Below are 19,639 nucleotides of genomic sequence, written 5' to 3' on the forward strand. Positions count from 1 at the left end.
ATGGTGGAGATGGAGAATGGGAGCAGGAAGAGAATGGTGGAGATGGAGTAGCAGGAGGAGCATGGGAGCAGGAAGAGAATGGTGGAGGTGGAAAAGAAGGAGGATGAGGAGAATGATGGAGAGGAGGAGGAGAAGAGACCGGTTAAAGTGTCCAGGAGGAGGATGTGGGGAGTAGCCTACATCCTATTGGATACAGGTCCAGTGGGCACCTAAACCTTGTGGGCACCTCAACTCTAAATTGGCTGTTTTTTCCCCCTACAAAATGTAATTTAAAAAAAAAAGAAGTATAAATGTATGCTTTGTATTGGAAAATGCTAATTTTAGCATGCATGGGTACATCATTGTTGGACCGAAATTTACCTATGAACTTATTGTTTATCCCCTAAATGACTGCACAGGTTTTGTAGGATACAAGTTCAGTGACGGTTCCATATTTTCCCTCGAAATGGGTATGTGTCACTTAATGACTTTTGAGCAAAACGAGAAGGAAAATAAAAGCCTGGAGATCGAGGCTACTTAATGACCAGAACGAGTCTTTTCTTTATGTTTTAATAAAAAAAAAACAAAAAAAATAAAAAAAAACATAATAAACTAAACTTTGAACCTGTCAAGTTGATGCTGTTACAGAGATTTGTTTAGTGTTTGACACCCTTTCTGGGCAAAATGATTCCATTGGATCAACAACAAAGATTTGCAGTTATTGCAAAGTGTGATCTCAGAATTCAATTTAAAAATCTCTAGCAAGTTTTCAAGACTTCATATTAACCCTTTTCTGTATTATGACCTTTTATAACAAATGTTAATCATGAGGCACACCCATAGAGCTCACAGTTAAAGCTGGTGTTTGGTGAGGACAAGGGGAAAATATGGTGTTTAGTGAGGATGGGAAAATCCACATCCATATGGTGGAGCAGTTTTACTCTGCATCGTGATATTTCCTATAGTGTTGAAATATTCTATTGGGCAGCAAACAAAGTATTGCTAGCCTACATAATAAAGCCCACAGGTATAGCTAGATTTTATTTAGATTAAGTGTGCTGTGGTGGAAAGTATACTACATTTACTCAAGTACTGTACTTAAGTACAATGTTTAGGTATTAGTACTTTTACTACTTCTCCACTACATCTCCCCTCAGAGGCAAATATTGTACTTTTACTCCACTACAATTATATGAAAACTTTAGTATAGTTGTAAAGAACATTCAGGGCATATTTGCCAGTATTAGCCATAGATGGATAACACCGCAAGGTGGATCATGGCAGGATGCCCAGAAACCTATATAAGGGGATGAATGACCCATTCAGTCCCGACCTCTAGTGACCTATGCGATCCTAACCTTCCCATAGATGGAGACAACCAACCTCCCCAAGTATGACATCATAGAATCTCCTAGACGGCTATACATGGAGATACCTGGCATACCTTAGCTCTGACATCAGAGACCCCCTCCCGGAACTCCATGTATGGAGATAGCTGAAACGTCGAGGGCTGATGTCATAGTCCCAGATTTGGGCATAGCGGAAATAGCCCGCTCCATATATGGAGATGCCTGACATTACCTGACATCTAGCCCTGAAACTAGCCATGGTTCACATGACGCTTGTATACAAGCGTCATGGCTACCATGGCTACCTGACATCATCATAGTGACATTAGGACCGCAGCCGACAGGTATATAAGGGCTCGATGTGCATTGGTTGAGAGCAGTTCCAGCAGCGACCCAGAGAGACTAACTCCTTACAGAGAGAAGCATCGAAGAGAATCCAGTTATAGTTGATTCCCACAGCCGATTATCAGTAAAAGTAAGTTATTTTGTAGATTTTGATTATTACAAAACATACATTAACCACTTCAGCGCTATATACATTTCGGCCATTTGAAAGTAGCCGATCTACAAGCTCACAATGCATCACGATGCAACGCATTGTGAGCTTGTAGATCTGCTATTTTCAAAAGATTTTATACCTTTGAAAACTTGTGAAATTGGAGATTCTGCATAATGAGTACTTTCTACTTTTGTACTTTTACTCAAGCAATTTGGACCAAAACATTGTGGACTTTTAATTGTAACAGAGTATTTCTATATTGCAGTATTGATTTACTTTTACTTAAGTAAAACATTTTAGTACTTTTTCCAGTGGAAAAAAAATACTTTTCTTAAGTTCCATTGGAGTGAGACAACTTGTGGTGAGCTTTAAAATGCCGTCTTCAGGATGTACAGTAGGTGGCGCACCATTGCTTTGAATCAGGTTGGTTCGAGGGAAAACCTGTCGATCAGTGTTGCCAGGTCTGCTTGTTATAAGCGACTTTGGGCTTGTTTTTCTGTAAAGTTGCTTTTAATTGCGGATTACGTTTTTTATTTGGGCTTGTTTCCTAATGTTGTTTAAACCAGTGGATCTCAAACATTTTCACGACAAGGACCTCCTAATATGTCCGCAGAGCCCAATCTGAAAATATTTTGTGCCAGGAAAATAAAATGTTCAAAAATATTACAAATGTTTTCTTTTTGAAAATAGCATCACATGCAGATCTACAAGCTCACAACCCACTCACAGCCCGTTGCATTGCGACGCGTTGTGAGCTTGTAGATGGCTATTTTCAAATATCCAATGCAATGCATAGGTTTAAAGTGCTCAGGTGGCCTCGTTGCTTCTTCTTTCTTCTTCTATCACTAAATAAAGTACATCTAAAGTACTACTTAAGCACAACTAAATAAAATACATCAATCAATCAATCAATCAATCAATCAATCAATCAAGAAACTTGATAGTTGCTTCTTTTGGGCTTGTTTTTCCAGACCTGGTTGCTTGTTTCTCTCGCAGAACCTGGCAACACTGACTGCCTATCGATGTCCGAGAAGTCGAACGTAACACAACAAGGAACGGAAGTGCACGTTGTATTACTGTTAGTAATACAATAATGTAGTTTAGTCAGAGATAATCCAGTTGTTTGAAGAATGCTGGAAGGGAAACCTACGCGGTAGCATTAAGGTTTAGAAACACCATTCACCGTGGCTGACGACGTGTGAAAGTGTCTCTTTAATTTGTGTCTTAACACACCAGTTTCATCTGAAAACAGCAGCAGTCTCAGAGAAAGGTAATGTTAGCATGTAGCTTAGCCACACTGAGCAAACCAACCATCTATCTAGCGTTTCTGTTGTTGGTGTTTTGAACTTGGTTGTTTAACCAGCTTTAATCTATAGAAATAGTGAGATCGGATTGGTTTAGACTATTATCAAAGCTTTTTCTTGTTAGTATTGAATGCCAAATAGTTAGTTGACTATTGGTTACACACATGAACAGCCTTGTTATGTAACTAGCTAATGTCTGCTATTTTGATTGCTTTAACTTTTCTGTATTGATTGAATACTTTATTAACAGTTTGCAAAAAAACAAAGTACAGTTCTATACAAGGTCTGCTAAAAGGATTAAACCCAAGAAAGCACTATGGCTTGTTTCCATTGGGGTCCTGTAACCTTTTTTTATTTTGTAAAATAGCTTAGTATTGAAATAGATGACATGGCTTATAACCCCGAGCTGATATCACATTATCTATTGCAGTAAAGCTGGGTAGCCTTTGCGTTGAAAGATGTATTATTTCCTTGCAGATTAGACCTAGATTATGATATGAGGTGAAAAATATTGCAAACGTTAAGCCTGTATGGCTCTATTAACCAGTGGTGTAAAGTAACTAACTACATTTACTCAAGTACTGCATTTTTCTTTTAGGTATTCTTACTTCAGTTTTTACAAATTTCAATACTTTTACTTCTACCCCACTACATCTCAGTGGAAAATATTGTACTTTTACTACACTACAATTATATGGAAATAATAGATTCTGACTATTACGGTATTACAAAACACACCATTTGAATTTTTTTTTAATACATTTTGAATCTGTTTTGAACCTGTGAAATGGGACATTCTACACAATGAACCTTTTACCTTTACTTTTGGTACTTTAAGTATATCTTGATGCTGATACTTTTGTAATTTTTGAATATTTTGAATACGGGACTTATGCTTGTAACAGTATATCTACATTGCAGTATTGATACTTTTACTTAAAACATGCGAGTACTTCTTCCATCACTGCCATTAACAATACTTGTTCTTGTAATGTCAGGATGGATCCTGCTCTACTGAGGGAGAGAGAGCTCTTCAAGAAGAGGGCTCTGTCCACTCCAGCTGTAGAGAAGAGACCTACAGGCTCTGACTCGCACAAGAAAAAGAAGGCCAAAGTTGACAAGGACGGGTCCTCAGGGTCCAAACACAATGCTGGTAAGTAGCAGCTGGACCTGTCATGACTTTCCCTCCAGTGTTGCCAACTCTTGTGAGAGAAATAAGCCAACCCACCTCCAAAAACAAGCCAAATCTTGCGAGAGAAACAAGCTGGTCTTATAGTTGGTTTGGTCTTATAGTTGGTTTGGTGGTTTATCACTTGAAGACTGGTGTGAAATGTGTGTGCCTGTGAAATATCATTGTCAACGTAAGCCTTGATGTGCATTTCAATATTGACTTACCTTTTCTTAATAACTACTTTTACCTGAAGCATTCAGCGTAGCAGGCAAGGCTCTATGTAAGGCAGTGCTTACTGTGCTTCCAAAACATTTTAGCTTGAGACCCAAAAGATTAATTTGGTGTCTCCCTGGAACCGAAACTAGTGAAAATTGCCGATTTCCGATCTACAAGTTTGATCTGTAAGTTTATAGATCTGCTATTTTCACTACTTAAGTTTTTTAAATGTATAGAATTTCTTCTATGTTTAGTTTTAGTTTAAAAAAGGAAAAAAACATTTCCCATTACAAAAAAAAAACAGTCTTGACCCATAAAAATTGGTCCGCGACCCACTGTTTGGGAAACACTGATGTAAGGGATAGTGGACCATGTCCATGAAGCCTTCATTATCAGAAAATAAATGACCACCTCACTGTACATAACACCGCTTATTACATGGCTACTTAGGAACACAATCAGTCATTTGATACATTTTGATGTAAAATGTCCCCTCCCACAGCAACATAAAAAGAGGTGGGGCAGTGGACCGCAGAATGCCTTTATTTACCAATCAGCAAGGGGCTAGCGTCCAGTTTGTAAATTATAGGAAAGAATTATAGGCTATAGGGACAGTTCATATGAATGGCCTGTAGTCTCGCTGTTTCACCCCTTCTGGTGTCAGAAGCAATTAGGCTCTATTCAAGGGGATGGGTTTTTGTCGAACTTTACACTCTTATTTTATTACCTTTAATAAACATTGTCATAAATACTATATGCTTCCAGCCGCTAGTTTAAAGTCTTAATCACCATGTGTTTTGGTAAATTATGGCCCCATTTATTTTTAAATTGATGATAAAATAGGGTATGCTGCTGTAGTAGGGGCGTGGCTACCTTGTGATGCTTTTGATTGACAAGCTACACAACCAATAGCATTAATTCCCACCCCCCCGCTCTGGTCCCAACCAATAGCATTCATTTCTGAGTCAATTTTTCGGACCGGATATAGAAAGATGGTGGATTTGAAATTTCTGAAAAATAGGCTTCATTTACGGTCTGTAGAAACCAAGGGTGTGATGATTTTTATGGTCTATGGCAGTGGTTCTCAAACTTTTTCGTGTGAAGGACCACCAAATTGACTCTTATTAGCCTGCGGACCCCCATTTGTAAAGATATGCCAGGGACACCCATAAGAGAAGACTTTTATGGCTCTTGCAGTGATTTTCAACCATTTTAATAATTTCAAGTTTGACATGCATTAGGCTACGGACCCCCATTTAATGGCATTTCTATATCTGGGACCCCAATTTATATTGTAAAATCAATGTTAATTTAACTCTGAGAGTGTACAAATGGAACCAAATGGACCCTAACGGGTCCATTTGGTTCCATTTGTACACTCTCAGAGTAACAGACCCATAAGGGTCCATTTGGTTCCTAACTATCCATCATTTAGCTGGGGACCCCCTGGAACTCCCCCAAGGACCCCTGGGGGTCCCCGGACCCACTTAAAGAATCAACGGTCTATGGTATAGAGTAAGCATTAAAGCAGCACTATGTAGTTTAGGGCATCAGTGGCCACTTTGGACACAAATAACATGGCAGCTGAGCCAACGTCTTTGACTTCATTACCCAAGAGTCTCTGCATGGATGTCCTGTCTTCGCTTTGACTAGCAGTTCTGCCTTGGTACCTTGGCAAATGCCAGGATGAAACTCATTGTCTCCCCTATACATAGTAATACAGTCAAACCCCTAGCAGGGACTCCCCTGAGTCTATACATTTATGGAAGGATGATTGTTATTGCTTAAACATGTAACTTTATAATTTTGTGGGATAAAAAATGCAATATAGTTGTTAAAACATAGTGCTGCTAAGAGTATAAATGTCTCTGCCCTATTTATGTTAATGACTATTACTGATTCCATGTGGGAGCTTGAAAAGTTGCAGTATGATAATGTACTGTTTAAAACACAATAGTTCAGTTTTGCGTTTTATGTATGAACTCAATATATTTTATCTAATTTATGATGACACTGTTTACCATGTATTTTTGGCCAAAGTTATTACATTACTGCCCCATTCTTAGTAGAGTAGATGCAGGATCCTTCAAAACACCAAACATGCATTTTTAGTATGCACCACCAGTGTTAAAATATTCAGAAAAATCTCGCTGATTTGATGTGAATGTTGTATTGAACCATGTTGAAAATGTAAATGACATTATTCATTGCACACGTGGCATTCTTCTGCTTTCTCCTAAGATATACAATGAAAGCAGTGATGCCAAATCAGAATTCCTTAGTCTTGTATATAGACCAAGGCTGATCTATGCTAGGAAAACCCAAAAGCATGTGTCCAATGACAAATAGATAGTTATTCAAAAAATATATTGGGTTAAAGTCATTGCACTGTTTAAATCATTGACCATTTATTAGGCAATTTGTGTTTAAGGCATATAAACCATAGTGTGCTCAGTACAACGTGGCTTTTTGCATCACTGTGCGGTGCCACATACCACCTGTCATTTCATTATGGTAATTTTACAGTGTCAAACGTGTTAAAGAAAACAACATTGTGGAATATACACAAAAGACAACAACACTGTGGAATATACACAGTCAAAATATTACTTGACCTAAACTCAGGATTGTTGCCTGTCTCGGCTTGACAAGCTAATAGATGATGTTGTTCAGGCTGGTAGACGACCATGGGCGAGGTTTAATTTAAAAACCATACATAGAACCATATTGACTGCGTTTTCTGATCTCTTGGCAGCTTCTCACTTCGAGTCAGAGCAGCTTGTTTTATCTTTGTCTTGTGTAGCCAGACAATCAGAGATCTCCGCCTACTGATAAGTCTGGGGAAATTTTAATTCAATATCTGGGCAGTTTGTCAGTAGCATGAAATGGCTGCTGACAAACCTAACCTATGCCCACTGCCTTGAAGACAATTCACTGTCCTTCCCAATATGAACTGATTGCAATGGTTTAGGGATGCTGGCTGCTATTTGTTACATTTCCAAATTGTTTCCACAACAGTTTTAGCCCAGCATTCATTGAATTTAGATCTCACACGAGATGTATCTGTGGGCAGAGATCTCTTTAATCTTGGACACATTTATGCTTCCAGGAGGCCACAATATTGGGGAACACTCGATAAATAAAAGCAACTTCTGACCAAATAAGAACATTTGCTTATAATATAAGTAGAGACATGATTACCCTTTTGACATTATGACAACTTTTTGGCCATGCTACTTGTATAGAAAGCTCTTAAATTGACAAACCCAGTGTTGTGTACTACTGTAGGTGGAATAATCACCTAACATATCCAGTATTTCTGAAGCCATAGTGTATGTATCCTAAATTTGCCTCAGTGGTTTCACTGGTTTAATGCACAGATCCCGTCTACAACCCGCCTCCTGTATCCGGTAATTTGCACACACATAATGTATCCTAAAGCACTGCCATGCTTGCTTTATTAAATCAGATCAATAGAGCAACCTTGTGTTTTGCTCTGGTAGGTATGCATTACATAAGGCATTCATTTCTGAGCTTTCTCTTTGTGTCCTGAAGTGGTGGTGAATAGAGGCATGAGCTTCTAAATGTAATGAGAGGCCAGCTACGGTAGACTTAACTCCGAATAATTGAGCAAAAGAAGGGTTGTCCTGTCTCTCCTCTTTCTTGTCTACATGACCCTGTTTCACCGCCATGTCCCTTCCCTCAACATACCCTTCTCTTCCTGTCAATTGTGAGTGAACTTATCACCACTGGGTGGTTTAAAACAACAAAACGTTCAGTTCTTTGGGTGCCACAGTCAAAGTCATGGTATTTGCACCAGCTTCCCCCCATTCTCCTCATCTTCATCCTACACCACCTCGGTTTCGGACTGTGATGGACGGAGGCTGCTCATGAGCTTGCTGAAGCCTCCGGGGCCCTCCTCCTGTAGCTGGCGATGAGTCTTTCCTTTGGCACAGCACCAACAGTCAAGCAGTTCATATAGCACAGCCAGGGCAGCCAGGGACAGCACGGTGAGGACGAAGAGCAGCAGGATGACAAAGCAGGCTATGTTCCATCCGTCATGGAAAGGGTAGACCTCCTGTACCTGCAGCGAGACCCTCGAGAGAGGGGCCACCTCCGGGTGCCAGGGCAGAGCGCTTGCGAGCAGGGTGGTACTGACATTGGCCATGATTGCTGGATAGAGGGAGAAAGAGAAGGATATTGTTAGTATTTGCAGATGTAATGGTATTTGGTTCTGTGGGTGGAAGTCAGTAGAGCAGGGGTTTTCAACTGATTGTGAACCAGGGACCACCACCCTGACTAAGAATCAACCTGGGGACCACTGTTGTGTTGGGTGGGGATATGAGCTAAGATTAGTGCTTTGGTAACACTTGCTATGCATGTGTCCCATGTTTATACTGTATATCCCACTGTTTCTCAACCAATGGTACACATGGACTACACATACACATGCAATTATATGGGCACATTTCCTAATAATGATGACTCCATCAGTCAATCCGGTACACTTCCCCTTCTTGAGATTCTAACTTCCTTTTCTGTGGAATTTCTTGACTTCCGAGTTCCGACTTCCCAGTAACTGACAACATTGACGTGTCATCATGGGTCACCAGATCAATAATATGCACTGTTCCGTGGAACAAGGAGAAAAAAACAAATTGCAACATGGTCAGGGACCACATGCAATACCTTCAGGGTGGTCCACGGACCACCTGTTGAAAACCCCTGCATTAGAGTATGAAGGATGACCAAGTCTTGTGGTGCTGGTTGTAAGGTTGTCATCCTTGCATCTAAGTCAATGTTGTGGAGGCCAGTCATACAGTGAGATGGTTTGGCATTGCTACAAGAAAACAATGACAAACTGCACCTGTTCTAGTTGTGGGGCCATCTGTTGGATGGATTCCAAAATGGACTTGAGGAAAGTTGCAACAGTCATTTGACGTGAGGCAACACGTGGAGAGAACATAAGTAACGTGAGGCAACATTTTGGCCGTAAGATCTTCATTATGGTTTAAGACCATATGTGCCTGATGGGATTAACACCACTTAACCTCATGAGGCAGCAGCATGGCTCTTTAGTCTCCACTAACACATGGACACATACTGTACATATACAAACATCTCTGTACCACACTGACACACACATGCACACACGCTGAGTGAGTAGAGGGGCTGTGCTGTGGTGACCCATTTTGCTTGAGTGAGCTGAAGAGATGGGATAGAGAACATGGAAGCATGTATAAGAAAGTGGCTTTTAAATGCCTCCACAGACCTAGTCTAAATGTATGCTCCATCATGCAAAGGAGTTATTTAATGCACAGCACACAGGCTCGTATTGGTACGTTAATTACACATGCTAGTGTGCTGTCGGAATTCAGAGAGGAATTCAGAGAGTATACTTGTGGACCGTTGTTTTGCACTGCTGTGAGAGTGTCGATTGCATGTTTGTCCGTTCACATGACGAGATAGGTGAGGTCTCCATCTGTAATGCTAAAGTGGGTCATTCACGTCACCAGGTAGTGTGTCAGTAATGTGATCTGACAGAGTTGTTGTGCTGGCTTCAGTCTTCTCGGAGCATCCACCCATCCCAGACCAAATCCATCATTTCAGCAGAACCTGAGCTCTACCTGTAACCATGACGACCACCTACCTCTTTGACATCCACCGCGTCTGTTTTGTCTGGCCATGCCACCCTCCTCCCCTCTCCCTGCCCCCCGCTCTTCTCAATGGATTCACACACACTGACAGATTGGCCCTCCTTATGACATCTGTTATCCCATCCCAAAATGAAGCCCCACCCCAATTCAACCATCTAAAGGTGTTGTAGGACCACAAACTGCTTTGTTTGTGCACAGATGCTCTCCCCCTTACCCCCCCCCCCACCCCCCCCCCCCACACACACACACACACACACACACACACACACACACACACACACACACACACACACACACACACACACACACACACACACACACACACCCTAATGTCTCTAGCTGGCTCCTCACAGCTGTCCTGCATTGATTTCTTGTTGAGAGAAAGAGGCATCTCTTTAACCAACAGAAAGACACACAAACATGAGAGATGTTTGGCATTCAAGCAGGACAGTGCAGACAGCCATTTCCATGTTTATTTAATCTCCCTGTTTTAAAACTAATCTACATCATTATATCATTTTCTATTACCAACTTTGATCTCCCCTGAGTATTCATTCTAACCTGAATTATATAGTCTAGGTGTTTGTCAGATATATATTACATACATTAGAGAAGATTTTTCTGATGCCATTGGTCATACTTTCCTCTTATTCTCTTTGACCAAATCTGACTGTAAAAGAATAAATGCGCTATGGACAGAGTGGTGTAATCTACACCACTAATTCTGTTTTTCAAAATGCAACACACACACACACACACACACACACACACACACACACACACACACACACACACACACACACACACACACACACACACACACACACACACACACACACACACACACACACACACATGTACATCGTAGCCTAAATGTCCTAATATAATCAGTTTTCTCTCTCACACCCATATATGCACAGTTAACCAAAAATATCTGCAGACTCACCTATGTGTTGGTGTCAGTTTCAAGATGATGCGAGTGAAGAGATGCTCTCTCCTCTCTGCTGCTCCACCTTATTATTGCTCGCTCTTCCACTCCCGCGATCTCTCCTTTATTTTAATCGTCTTCAGCACGCTCCCCCCCTCTCTCTCTCTCTCTCTTTCACTCTCTCTTTCTGTCTGATGCCACTCCTTGCAGCTCTTTAATTTCTCAGCCTACCAGAGAACGGACATCCATTTCTCTCATTGGCTAGACTTGAATTCTGCCCCCCTGCACCATTAGCTAGCCGGCCTATCACACAAATCAAACGTCCCGCCCTCTGAGCACCACACAGCAACAGCAGCTCCCGCCTACACTGTGAATCATTCATGAGTCAGTTGCCCAGCAGGGCGGCTCTGATTGGCTGTCCTCCAGCACAGACCTCAGGCGGACATACTCTCCCCGGGGGGGGGGGGGGGCAGCAACATCTTGAATGATTTCCAGCTGGTGGGGCCTCGGGTCCATAAAATCAATCTTACAATCTTATCAGATTACACTAACATGCTGCTTATGTAGCCTTTTAAGATGTTGTTTTTGGTGCATCAACTGTATACTGTGTTGATGAGGTGTGTTCCATGAAATGTTTACCTTTCATGCAGATGAAAGGAACAAGTCACTCAGTTGTCTGTGCTAGTTGGCAATATTGTTTCCATCATATTTGGTGATACTGGTTCCATCATAGTTGGTGATACTGGGTCCATTAGTTGAATGAATGAATGAGTTTTATTTCGAACATTATTTAAAAAAAAGACATAGAATACAAAACAGAAGAAAAAACAACAACAACAATGTCCGAAAAGGAGTCGGACGAAGTCTAAAACATATAAACTCCTACCCCCTTTTCACTGATAATTTTCAAAAAAAGATATTCGCAACCTAAACATCTCCACTGCATGTTAAAAAGAAAACAAAACATAGAACAATAAAATAACCGCAGTAATAACAGAGGTAAAATAAAAATAAAACCAACCCTATTAGTAGATACTCTATCTACAGGGATGCCAGGACTCCATAGGTCAACATGCCCCCCCCCCTTCAACCAAATACCTCTTAAATATGACATTTTTGTAAGCCTTCTTGAAGTGACTCATATTTGGACTTCGTTGTACCTCCAAACTCAGTCCATTCCATAATGGACTGGTGATACTGGTTCCATCATAGTTGGTGGTTACATCCTGTGTGTAACATTTGGTCCTCAGGCTTTATACAAAAAAAAAAGAAAAGGGAAAACTGTGTGACTCTTAAAGCATTTTAAACAAACACCTCTTTCTCTCTGTTCTCCAGACTCAAGTAATGGCAACTTCAGTCTGAAGGCTCTCACCGGTAGCTCTGGCTACAAGTTTGGTTGCCTGGCCAAGATCGTCAACTACATGAAGGTAAGACCCTAGGCAAGGCTTACTAAAACAACCACACTAATATAAGAGTGGCCAAGTGTGGAAGTACAGTATTCTCATTCCTTTACAAATATCTATACATTCCTATACATATTTCCTGTCAAAATGTTTTAGAATGAGCAGCTCTTGATGATCAAAAATATTAAAATATAAAAGAATAGCCCATCTACTCACAATGCACGTGTGAGCTTGTAGATCGGTTATTTTCACTATTTTTTGAAATGGGGCATTAATGGTTAAAGCCCTCGGCAACAGCATCTTGTTAGTGTTGGATTTGAAACACAGACTCTCTATCAAAGCCTCAAAAATGGACCAATTTCTGTATTATGCTCCAATCAGTGAGTCACTTTATTACATCCCCTGTGACACATTTGGTCCTCAGGCTTTCTGTTGCATATAAACAGCTTATTTACCATTCTGTGTCGCTGCAGACAGCCTGCTAGAATCTATCACAGCAGTTCACACTGACTCATCCCTGGCTGCAGGACATGTACCCAATCCACATGTACCCAATCCATGTTCATTCATTATGTTTTAATGTGTGGCCAGGATGTATGTGCAGTGCATTTGATGTTCCCAGAGTTTTGAATTGCACATTGGCAATTTTACAAACAATAGACCCAGGTGGTTCATGGGTAATTATAGATGTCCACAATTAGCACAACAGGTCTGTTAGCAGGGGGTTGACCGTCATTGGGCACACATACTGTCATTCATTCAACTGACCAAATCAACCAATGAACATTTTTGTTTCCCTAGTCACAGTCACAGTCAAAGTCTTAGGTTGCCATTTAATATTTTAAATCACTATCCGTTAGACGATGGCGCCTGGCAGCCACCCCGCTGACTTCAGCCGTACCCAACGAGAATAAGTACAGCTAGCCAAATCAGTAATTTCATGCAGATTGCATGACTGGCACGGTGCCGATATTATGTAGGCTATATGCAATGGCGAGTACAGATTTTGGCCCGTAGCGATCAAGCACCTCAGAATTAGGCTACTCCTAATCGTGCTGAAAGTTTGGCTAGGTCTAAAAATACTCCTAGGACACGAGCGGTAGTTATGCAGCTTCCTACATTTAGATTCATTTAGATTCTCTCTCACACTCTCTCTCAAATTCTACTTATGGCCACAAAAAGGTTGTGGCCGGCCTGGGTGTTTATTATATGAATCCATGTATGTTTGTCTATCTCTCAATCAGACAAGGCATCAGAGAGGGGATACACACTTCCTGACCCTGGAGGAAATGCTGGATGAGACCAAACTGTTGGACATCGGGATGAAGCAGAAACAGTGGCTTATTTCTGAGGTGTGTTTGTCTTTTTGGATCAACATTTATGAAACAAGAACATTCTGTGAAAGTATTCAAACAAACCAGAAACCTTAGACCCTTGAACTTAACACCTGAACATCTCCTACCCATTTGAACCCAGGCCTTGCTCAACAATCCAAAGATTGATGTGCAGGATGGGAAGTATGCCTTTAAGCCTAAATACAAGCTGAGGGACAAGAAGTCCCTGCTGAGGCTGCTGGACAAACACGACCAGCTGGGCCTGGGAGGAATCCTGCTGGACGATGTGGAGGAGGGTCTTCCCAATTCAGCGAAGGCCATTAAGGTAAAACACACTATTTCTATGTAAACTCAATTAGACTTTGCCCTACGTTTACGTCACTCACCGAAATTATCTGATTTTCATGTGAAATGTGTGTAACAATTAGTTATTTTTAGCAACAATGCGTAATCAAGTATTAATCAGACATAAGACCATGTAAATCCATTTGGTCCCCCTACAGGCTTTAGCGGATCAGATCATCTTTGTGACCAGACCAGACAAGAAGAAGGTCCTATACTACAATGACAAACACTGCCAGTTTGTGGTGGATGAAGGTGAGTACTGGCCAGGTTATTTTCTTATGATTATTGAAGTGATTGTCTCCTTAATTCTTAGATGGAACAATATTTTGCTTTGTTGATTTGTAAATGTAAGATTATTTATCATCAGAGGTAGGCGTATGCTATTATAGTTTACACATGGTATAGATGGACATTACTATTTGTATGTTCCTAGTTTCCAAGCTATGCAGCTGCTTCAAAATGAGTTTGACCTTACACTTGGTTTATTTTGCCATGATTTTACATGCATAGTGATACAGATCTAATCACCTTGTGTTTCAAATGAACTGCTTTAATTCCTAGAATTCCAGAAGCTGTGGAGGAGCGTTCCAGTTGATGCCATTGACGAAGAGAAGATTGAGGAGTATCTCAAGAGACAGGGCATCTCCTCCATGCAAGAGACAGGACCAAAGAAAGTGGTCAGTGCCTTTTTGACCCTCCTGTTACTTTACTTCCAATACTATGCCCTTTCCCCAAATAGTGAAAAAAGAAAGGTATCCCATTGTCATCAAATGTACCTGTAATCTCCTTTCTGGAAATTGAACATTTGAATCAGAGTTTACAATCACAAACGTAGCTGTTGAATGAGATTTGTATTGTCAACTCTGGTTTTGCTGCTATACTCTTTGCAGTTACCAGTGCAGAAAAGGAAGAAGCCGGGCGGCCAGAAGAAGAGGCGCTTCAAGACTCACAATGACCATTTGGCTGGAGTGCTGGAGGACTATTCAGAGGGTGTGCCTGCTAAGAAATAAGATCCCCCTGCCTCTATTTTCTGGTTCAGAGAGGTTTGATGCAGAAGCAGTTCTCCAGAAATGACATGGATCGACGTCAAAACAAAGACTTTATGGGTGTCTCTCTAGTGTTAATGGGCTCGTTTTGCTTTCCTTGCACTCTTTTCTCAGTGATGAGTGTTCTCGCAGGACATGGACTGAATAGAAGCTGTACAATTTAATGGTGTCCAGTTGCTATGTTGATCATTGATAGCAGAGACCAGAGGAATGAGAGCCAGTTTAGATTATTATGTAAGACACTGGATGTCTGTGCCAAAACTACAAACAAAAATACGGGGCGCTGGCATTTACTTCTTAAAGCAAAATGCAAAGCTGTACATATTTTTTTAAGCTTTACTGAGTATAACATGGACATTTACAGTAAAATGCTAAATTTTCCATAAGTTTATCATTATTTGGATTTAAATAATAAATTGCATCTTTGGCAAATTTCTGTATCGTTTCATCAGAACTGCCTTTCTAACAGGCTTTTGGTTTGTCATTATCAGAGCTGATGTATGTCCAGTGTGTTCTACTGTGTGTGATATACAGTATCATCCCACAATCATTGTTTTCATGCAGTACAGATACCATTTGGTGTTTTTATTTTACTTTGTGACTATGCCATAGTAATAAACTCACTCCTTCACATCACGTATAGACAGTGAGATCAGGTGTGTTGGATCTGTTGCAGCCTGTCACCTCTCTGGCTACTATCACTAATTCATGTGTTTGCACAATAAACCCATAAGGGCACGGTCACACCTAACTATGGCCGACTTTTGCAGCCAGCACGTTCAAAAAAACGGAGTAGCTTGTAGAGGTGCTGCGATCAAGGTTTTCGCGATCCAATTCCGATCCGATACGGCACATAATAGTCTCTATAATACTGTCTATCTCATGTCTTTCAGGACGCGCTGCGCACTTCTGTGTTGCTTGCACGGACTATGTGTCAGCCCGTACAACACCGGTCCACACTCCGCGCTTTACTTTTTATTACTGATGTTATGTTGAAACTAAATGTTAAAAAAGGATTGATCAAGTGATACTACTCAAACAGAGAACATAACCCCTCCAGAATCATAGTCAACAAATTTTCACAGCGTGCTGGGTAGAACTGCTGGAGTGGAGTGCTTTGATCGGAGCAGTCATTTTCGCTGCGATCCGAAATCCATTTTTTAGCTGATATCGGGCCGATATCCGATCTGTTAATCGGATCACGGCATCTCTAGTAGCTTGCAGCGCATTCTGTCCCAATAACCAGTGACTCATTTTCAGGACCCTCCCCGTAGCCACCTTTGACTCACACGATTGGACAGAAGGGGGAAAAGCAGCATCTGTCTTGAGCATAGTGATGCATTACACGCGGAAAGATGTGCAAGACCATCAAACCACACCATTCCCATTGAAAAGCATCGGCATATTCCGCCCCATAGGTAGAACAAAAGTGCGGTGTGACCATGCCCTAAGAGTTTATTTTTGTATGGAATTTAAAAACATGTCTTAACCCATTAAGACCTGAGATTGAATCTCTTCTAAATCCTAACCGTTTTCTGACAATACTTATGTTTCTACATCAGTGGTTCTCGAACTTTTTCATGTCAAGGACCCCCATCTCAAAATATTGTTCCAGGGACCCCCAGAAGCAAAGATTTGCACACATTCTCTTGATTTTTCAAAAATAGCAGATCTGCCGTGCTATGAGCTTGTATATCTGCTATTTTTGAATAGCCAAAGTGTAAAATAATGCTTTTTAGCTCAAATCTAAAAATGACACAGATGCTTCTCCGGGTCTTAATGGGTTAAAAGGGTACTGTCATTACAGTTTAGGTCTACTTATAATATTAAAATGTAAGTGCAAGTAGTCATCACAACCATTCACTGCTCTTAACAAGTTAGAATTTATTTAAGTAATATAAGAAGAGTGGAAGTAGGAAAATGTATAGGCAAATACAAAACATACATTTCACTGTAGTGCAAACAAGGCTATACTTTTATAAATGAAAACCGTTTCAGCCCTTCTAGCAAGTTGATCAATTATTAGGTTGGCTTGTACTGTGGCTGGTTTTGACCGTTTTCTTTAAGTGGTGGTAGTTGGGCAAGATCTTCATCAGAAAGTCGAGCTGAAGAGTCTGGGGCTGAAAAAAAGACAAACAAATGCATAAATAATGCAGAAGTGGTGCTTTTCTTCATTGTATACCTTTTGAACGATTCAAGAGGCATTATCTAATTCCAAAAATCTTGTGTTTCCATTCTTTCATCCAGGAATATTATTTGTTAATTTTGCTGGTTGGCCCAATAAGGCAATGGGTAGTAACTGTACAAAATGAACGATAGTTAAATTATCTAAAAACTAAAATGTCACCAGACATTACTATATTGGCCTACTGGCAGCATTCACAAGAAATTTGTCCAGCGGTTTGCAAGATTATACTGTATATTAACCATAAACATAATCTTGTCTAGTCCAGAGCTGCCTCACCCTATTTCACAATAGTGCATATACGCATAACACAGGTTTCAATATAACAAACACAGATATGTACCTGCGGTCTCTCAGTCTGCACTCGTCTCATACAGCCAGAACCGTAAATGACTGTATTCTCAGGTATGACCTCACAGGTGTTCACCTGGCAGAAAGCGCCGATGATACAGCCACTAGTTAGGATCACATTCCTCCCAACGTCGGCTGGACAACAAGAGCAGAGCACATTTGATATAGAACAGTAGTTAACATGGCTCCAATATGTTGCATTTAGCAGAATATTTAATCTTTGGCAGTGACTGACACCAAACAGCCTAAAACATAGATGCAAATAGGCCATCTCACCTTTAGATTCAATAACATTGTTGTCACCAAGTTTCATGGCTTGTGATACTGAAGAGGAGGTTAAGGCCAAGTCAATGGTACATACGCAGGTACAGCATATACATACCAGGTCTAATGGATTTGATAAACCGTTACTCTTTTCAGACCAGTCAAAGGATACCACATCCTACTTCAAATACATTGTTTATGCCAATGGTCATCGTCTTGGGCTCCACTCCCTCTGAATCTGGTGTGATGTTCTCTGGGTAACTGTTGGAGGTACCAGACAAACTAGCTTGAAATGAATGTGTGAAGACTGTACAAATGCAACCAAATAGACCCTTTACAGACGTGTAACTGAGAGTCTACAAATGGAACCGTTATAAGTCCATTTGGTTGCATTTGTAGAATCTTGAGTTAAATTAACACTCAGAATTTTACAGTGTACAATCCATAAACAAATGATTTCTATAATAACCCATTAATTATGAGAGCTTGCTCCTCTATCAAGTTGCCCTCTCCAATCACAATGGGTCCTGCCTCTGCAATGATGCGAGCTTTGGGATGGACCACCGTCCTAGAGCCTGATCAAAACACACACAGATAAACAAGGATCCTTCATTAAAACACTGTACAATGTTCAATCTATGCCAACCTGTTAGTTAAAAAAAACCCTGCAAGTTTCACAAAGTCAACATTCATAGTGTGTGACCATCTTACCAATAGTAACATCTCCTCGAATTTCACATTCAACACACACCACTGCTCCAGCAGCGATTTTGACACTGAAAGAAGAAGCCAGTAAAGTTGAGTATCAATATAATAACAATAAAAAAACAGTGGTGTAGTACATTACTCAAGTTCTGTACTTCAGTACAATTGAGTTTTTTTTTACTTTACTGGGGGGGTTTCTAATGTTCAGTACTTTTACTCCACTAGAATTATTTGAAAACTGTAAGTACTAGTTACTTTGTAGATTATGACAACAAAAACATACATTAACCACTAAAGCCCTATACATTTCGACTATTTGAAAATAGCAGATCTACAAGCTCACAATGCGTCCCATGGTGAGGCATTGTGAGCTTGTAGATCTGCTAATTTCAAAAGATGTTTACACATTTGGAAACTTGTGAAATGGGACCTACTGCATAATGAGTACTTTTACTTTTATACTTTAAGTATATTTTGATACCAATACTTTTGTACTTTTACTCAAGTGTATTTTGAAATCCGGACTTTTAGTTGTAACAGAGTATTTCCACGCACACTGCAGTATTGATACTTTTACTTAAATAAAACATGCGAGTACTTTTTCCACCACGGATCAAAACATTGTTGTTTTTGCCAGCGTACGCGTTACATATACAATACGTTTAAGATGGCAAACATTACAAGCTATTCTATATTCTAGAGGATGTTCATATTTTAATGTTAAATAACTTTTCTTTGGCCTCATTACCTTTTCTGAACACTTTGTTTATCAGCCATGATGATGGAAGCTCTGAGTCTCAAACTCCTTACTTCCGCTGATCCGCTCACTCGACAATCGATTTGGAGTCCTGGAGATGGCTACGTGTGCGCATGCGACACATAGCTTTATATAATATAATATAA

General features: G+C 40.4%; 2 protein-coding genes across 2 annotated transcripts; one reads left to right on the top strand and one right to left on the bottom strand.

Annotated features, from left to right (window-relative positions):
- Window positions 1-2,885: 2,885 nt before the first annotated feature.
- Window positions 2,886-15,871, top strand: gtf2e2 (general transcription factor IIE, polypeptide 2, beta). Its single transcript, XM_084082007.1, has 8 exons — window positions 2,886-3,097; window positions 4,130-4,284; window positions 12,439-12,530; window positions 13,751-13,858; window positions 13,983-14,165; window positions 14,344-14,437; window positions 14,747-14,862; window positions 15,076-15,871. The coding sequence occupies exons 2-8, from the start codon at window positions 4,131-4,133 to the stop codon at window positions 15,193-15,195; spliced, it is 867 nt and encodes a 288-aa protein (XP_083938133.1). The 5' UTR covers window positions 2,886-3,097; window position 4,130; the 3' UTR covers window positions 15,196-15,871.
- A 1,224-nt stretch (window positions 15,872-17,095) lies between these two features.
- Window positions 17,096-19,558, bottom strand: LOC311057943 (dynactin subunit 6-like). The gene is made up of 7 exons (XM_084075155.1): window positions 19,485-19,558; window positions 18,743-18,807; window positions 18,501-18,606; window positions 18,204-18,292; window positions 18,044-18,091; window positions 17,760-17,902; window positions 17,096-17,351 (listed from the first exon to the last, which is right to left on the bottom strand). The coding sequence occupies exons 1-7, from the start codon at window positions 19,511-19,513 to the stop codon at window positions 17,247-17,249; spliced, it is 585 nt and encodes a 194-aa protein (XP_083931281.1). The 5' UTR covers window positions 19,514-19,558; the 3' UTR covers window positions 17,096-17,246.
- Between the last annotated feature and the right edge of the window lie 81 nt (window positions 19,559-19,639).

Source organism: Gymnoscopelus microlampas (assembly GCF_963454915.1).
Source record: "Gymnoscopelus microlampas genome assembly, chromosome: 2".
Taxonomy (NCBI): Eukaryota; Metazoa; Chordata; class Actinopteri; order Myctophiformes; family Myctophidae; genus Gymnoscopelus; species Gymnoscopelus microlampas.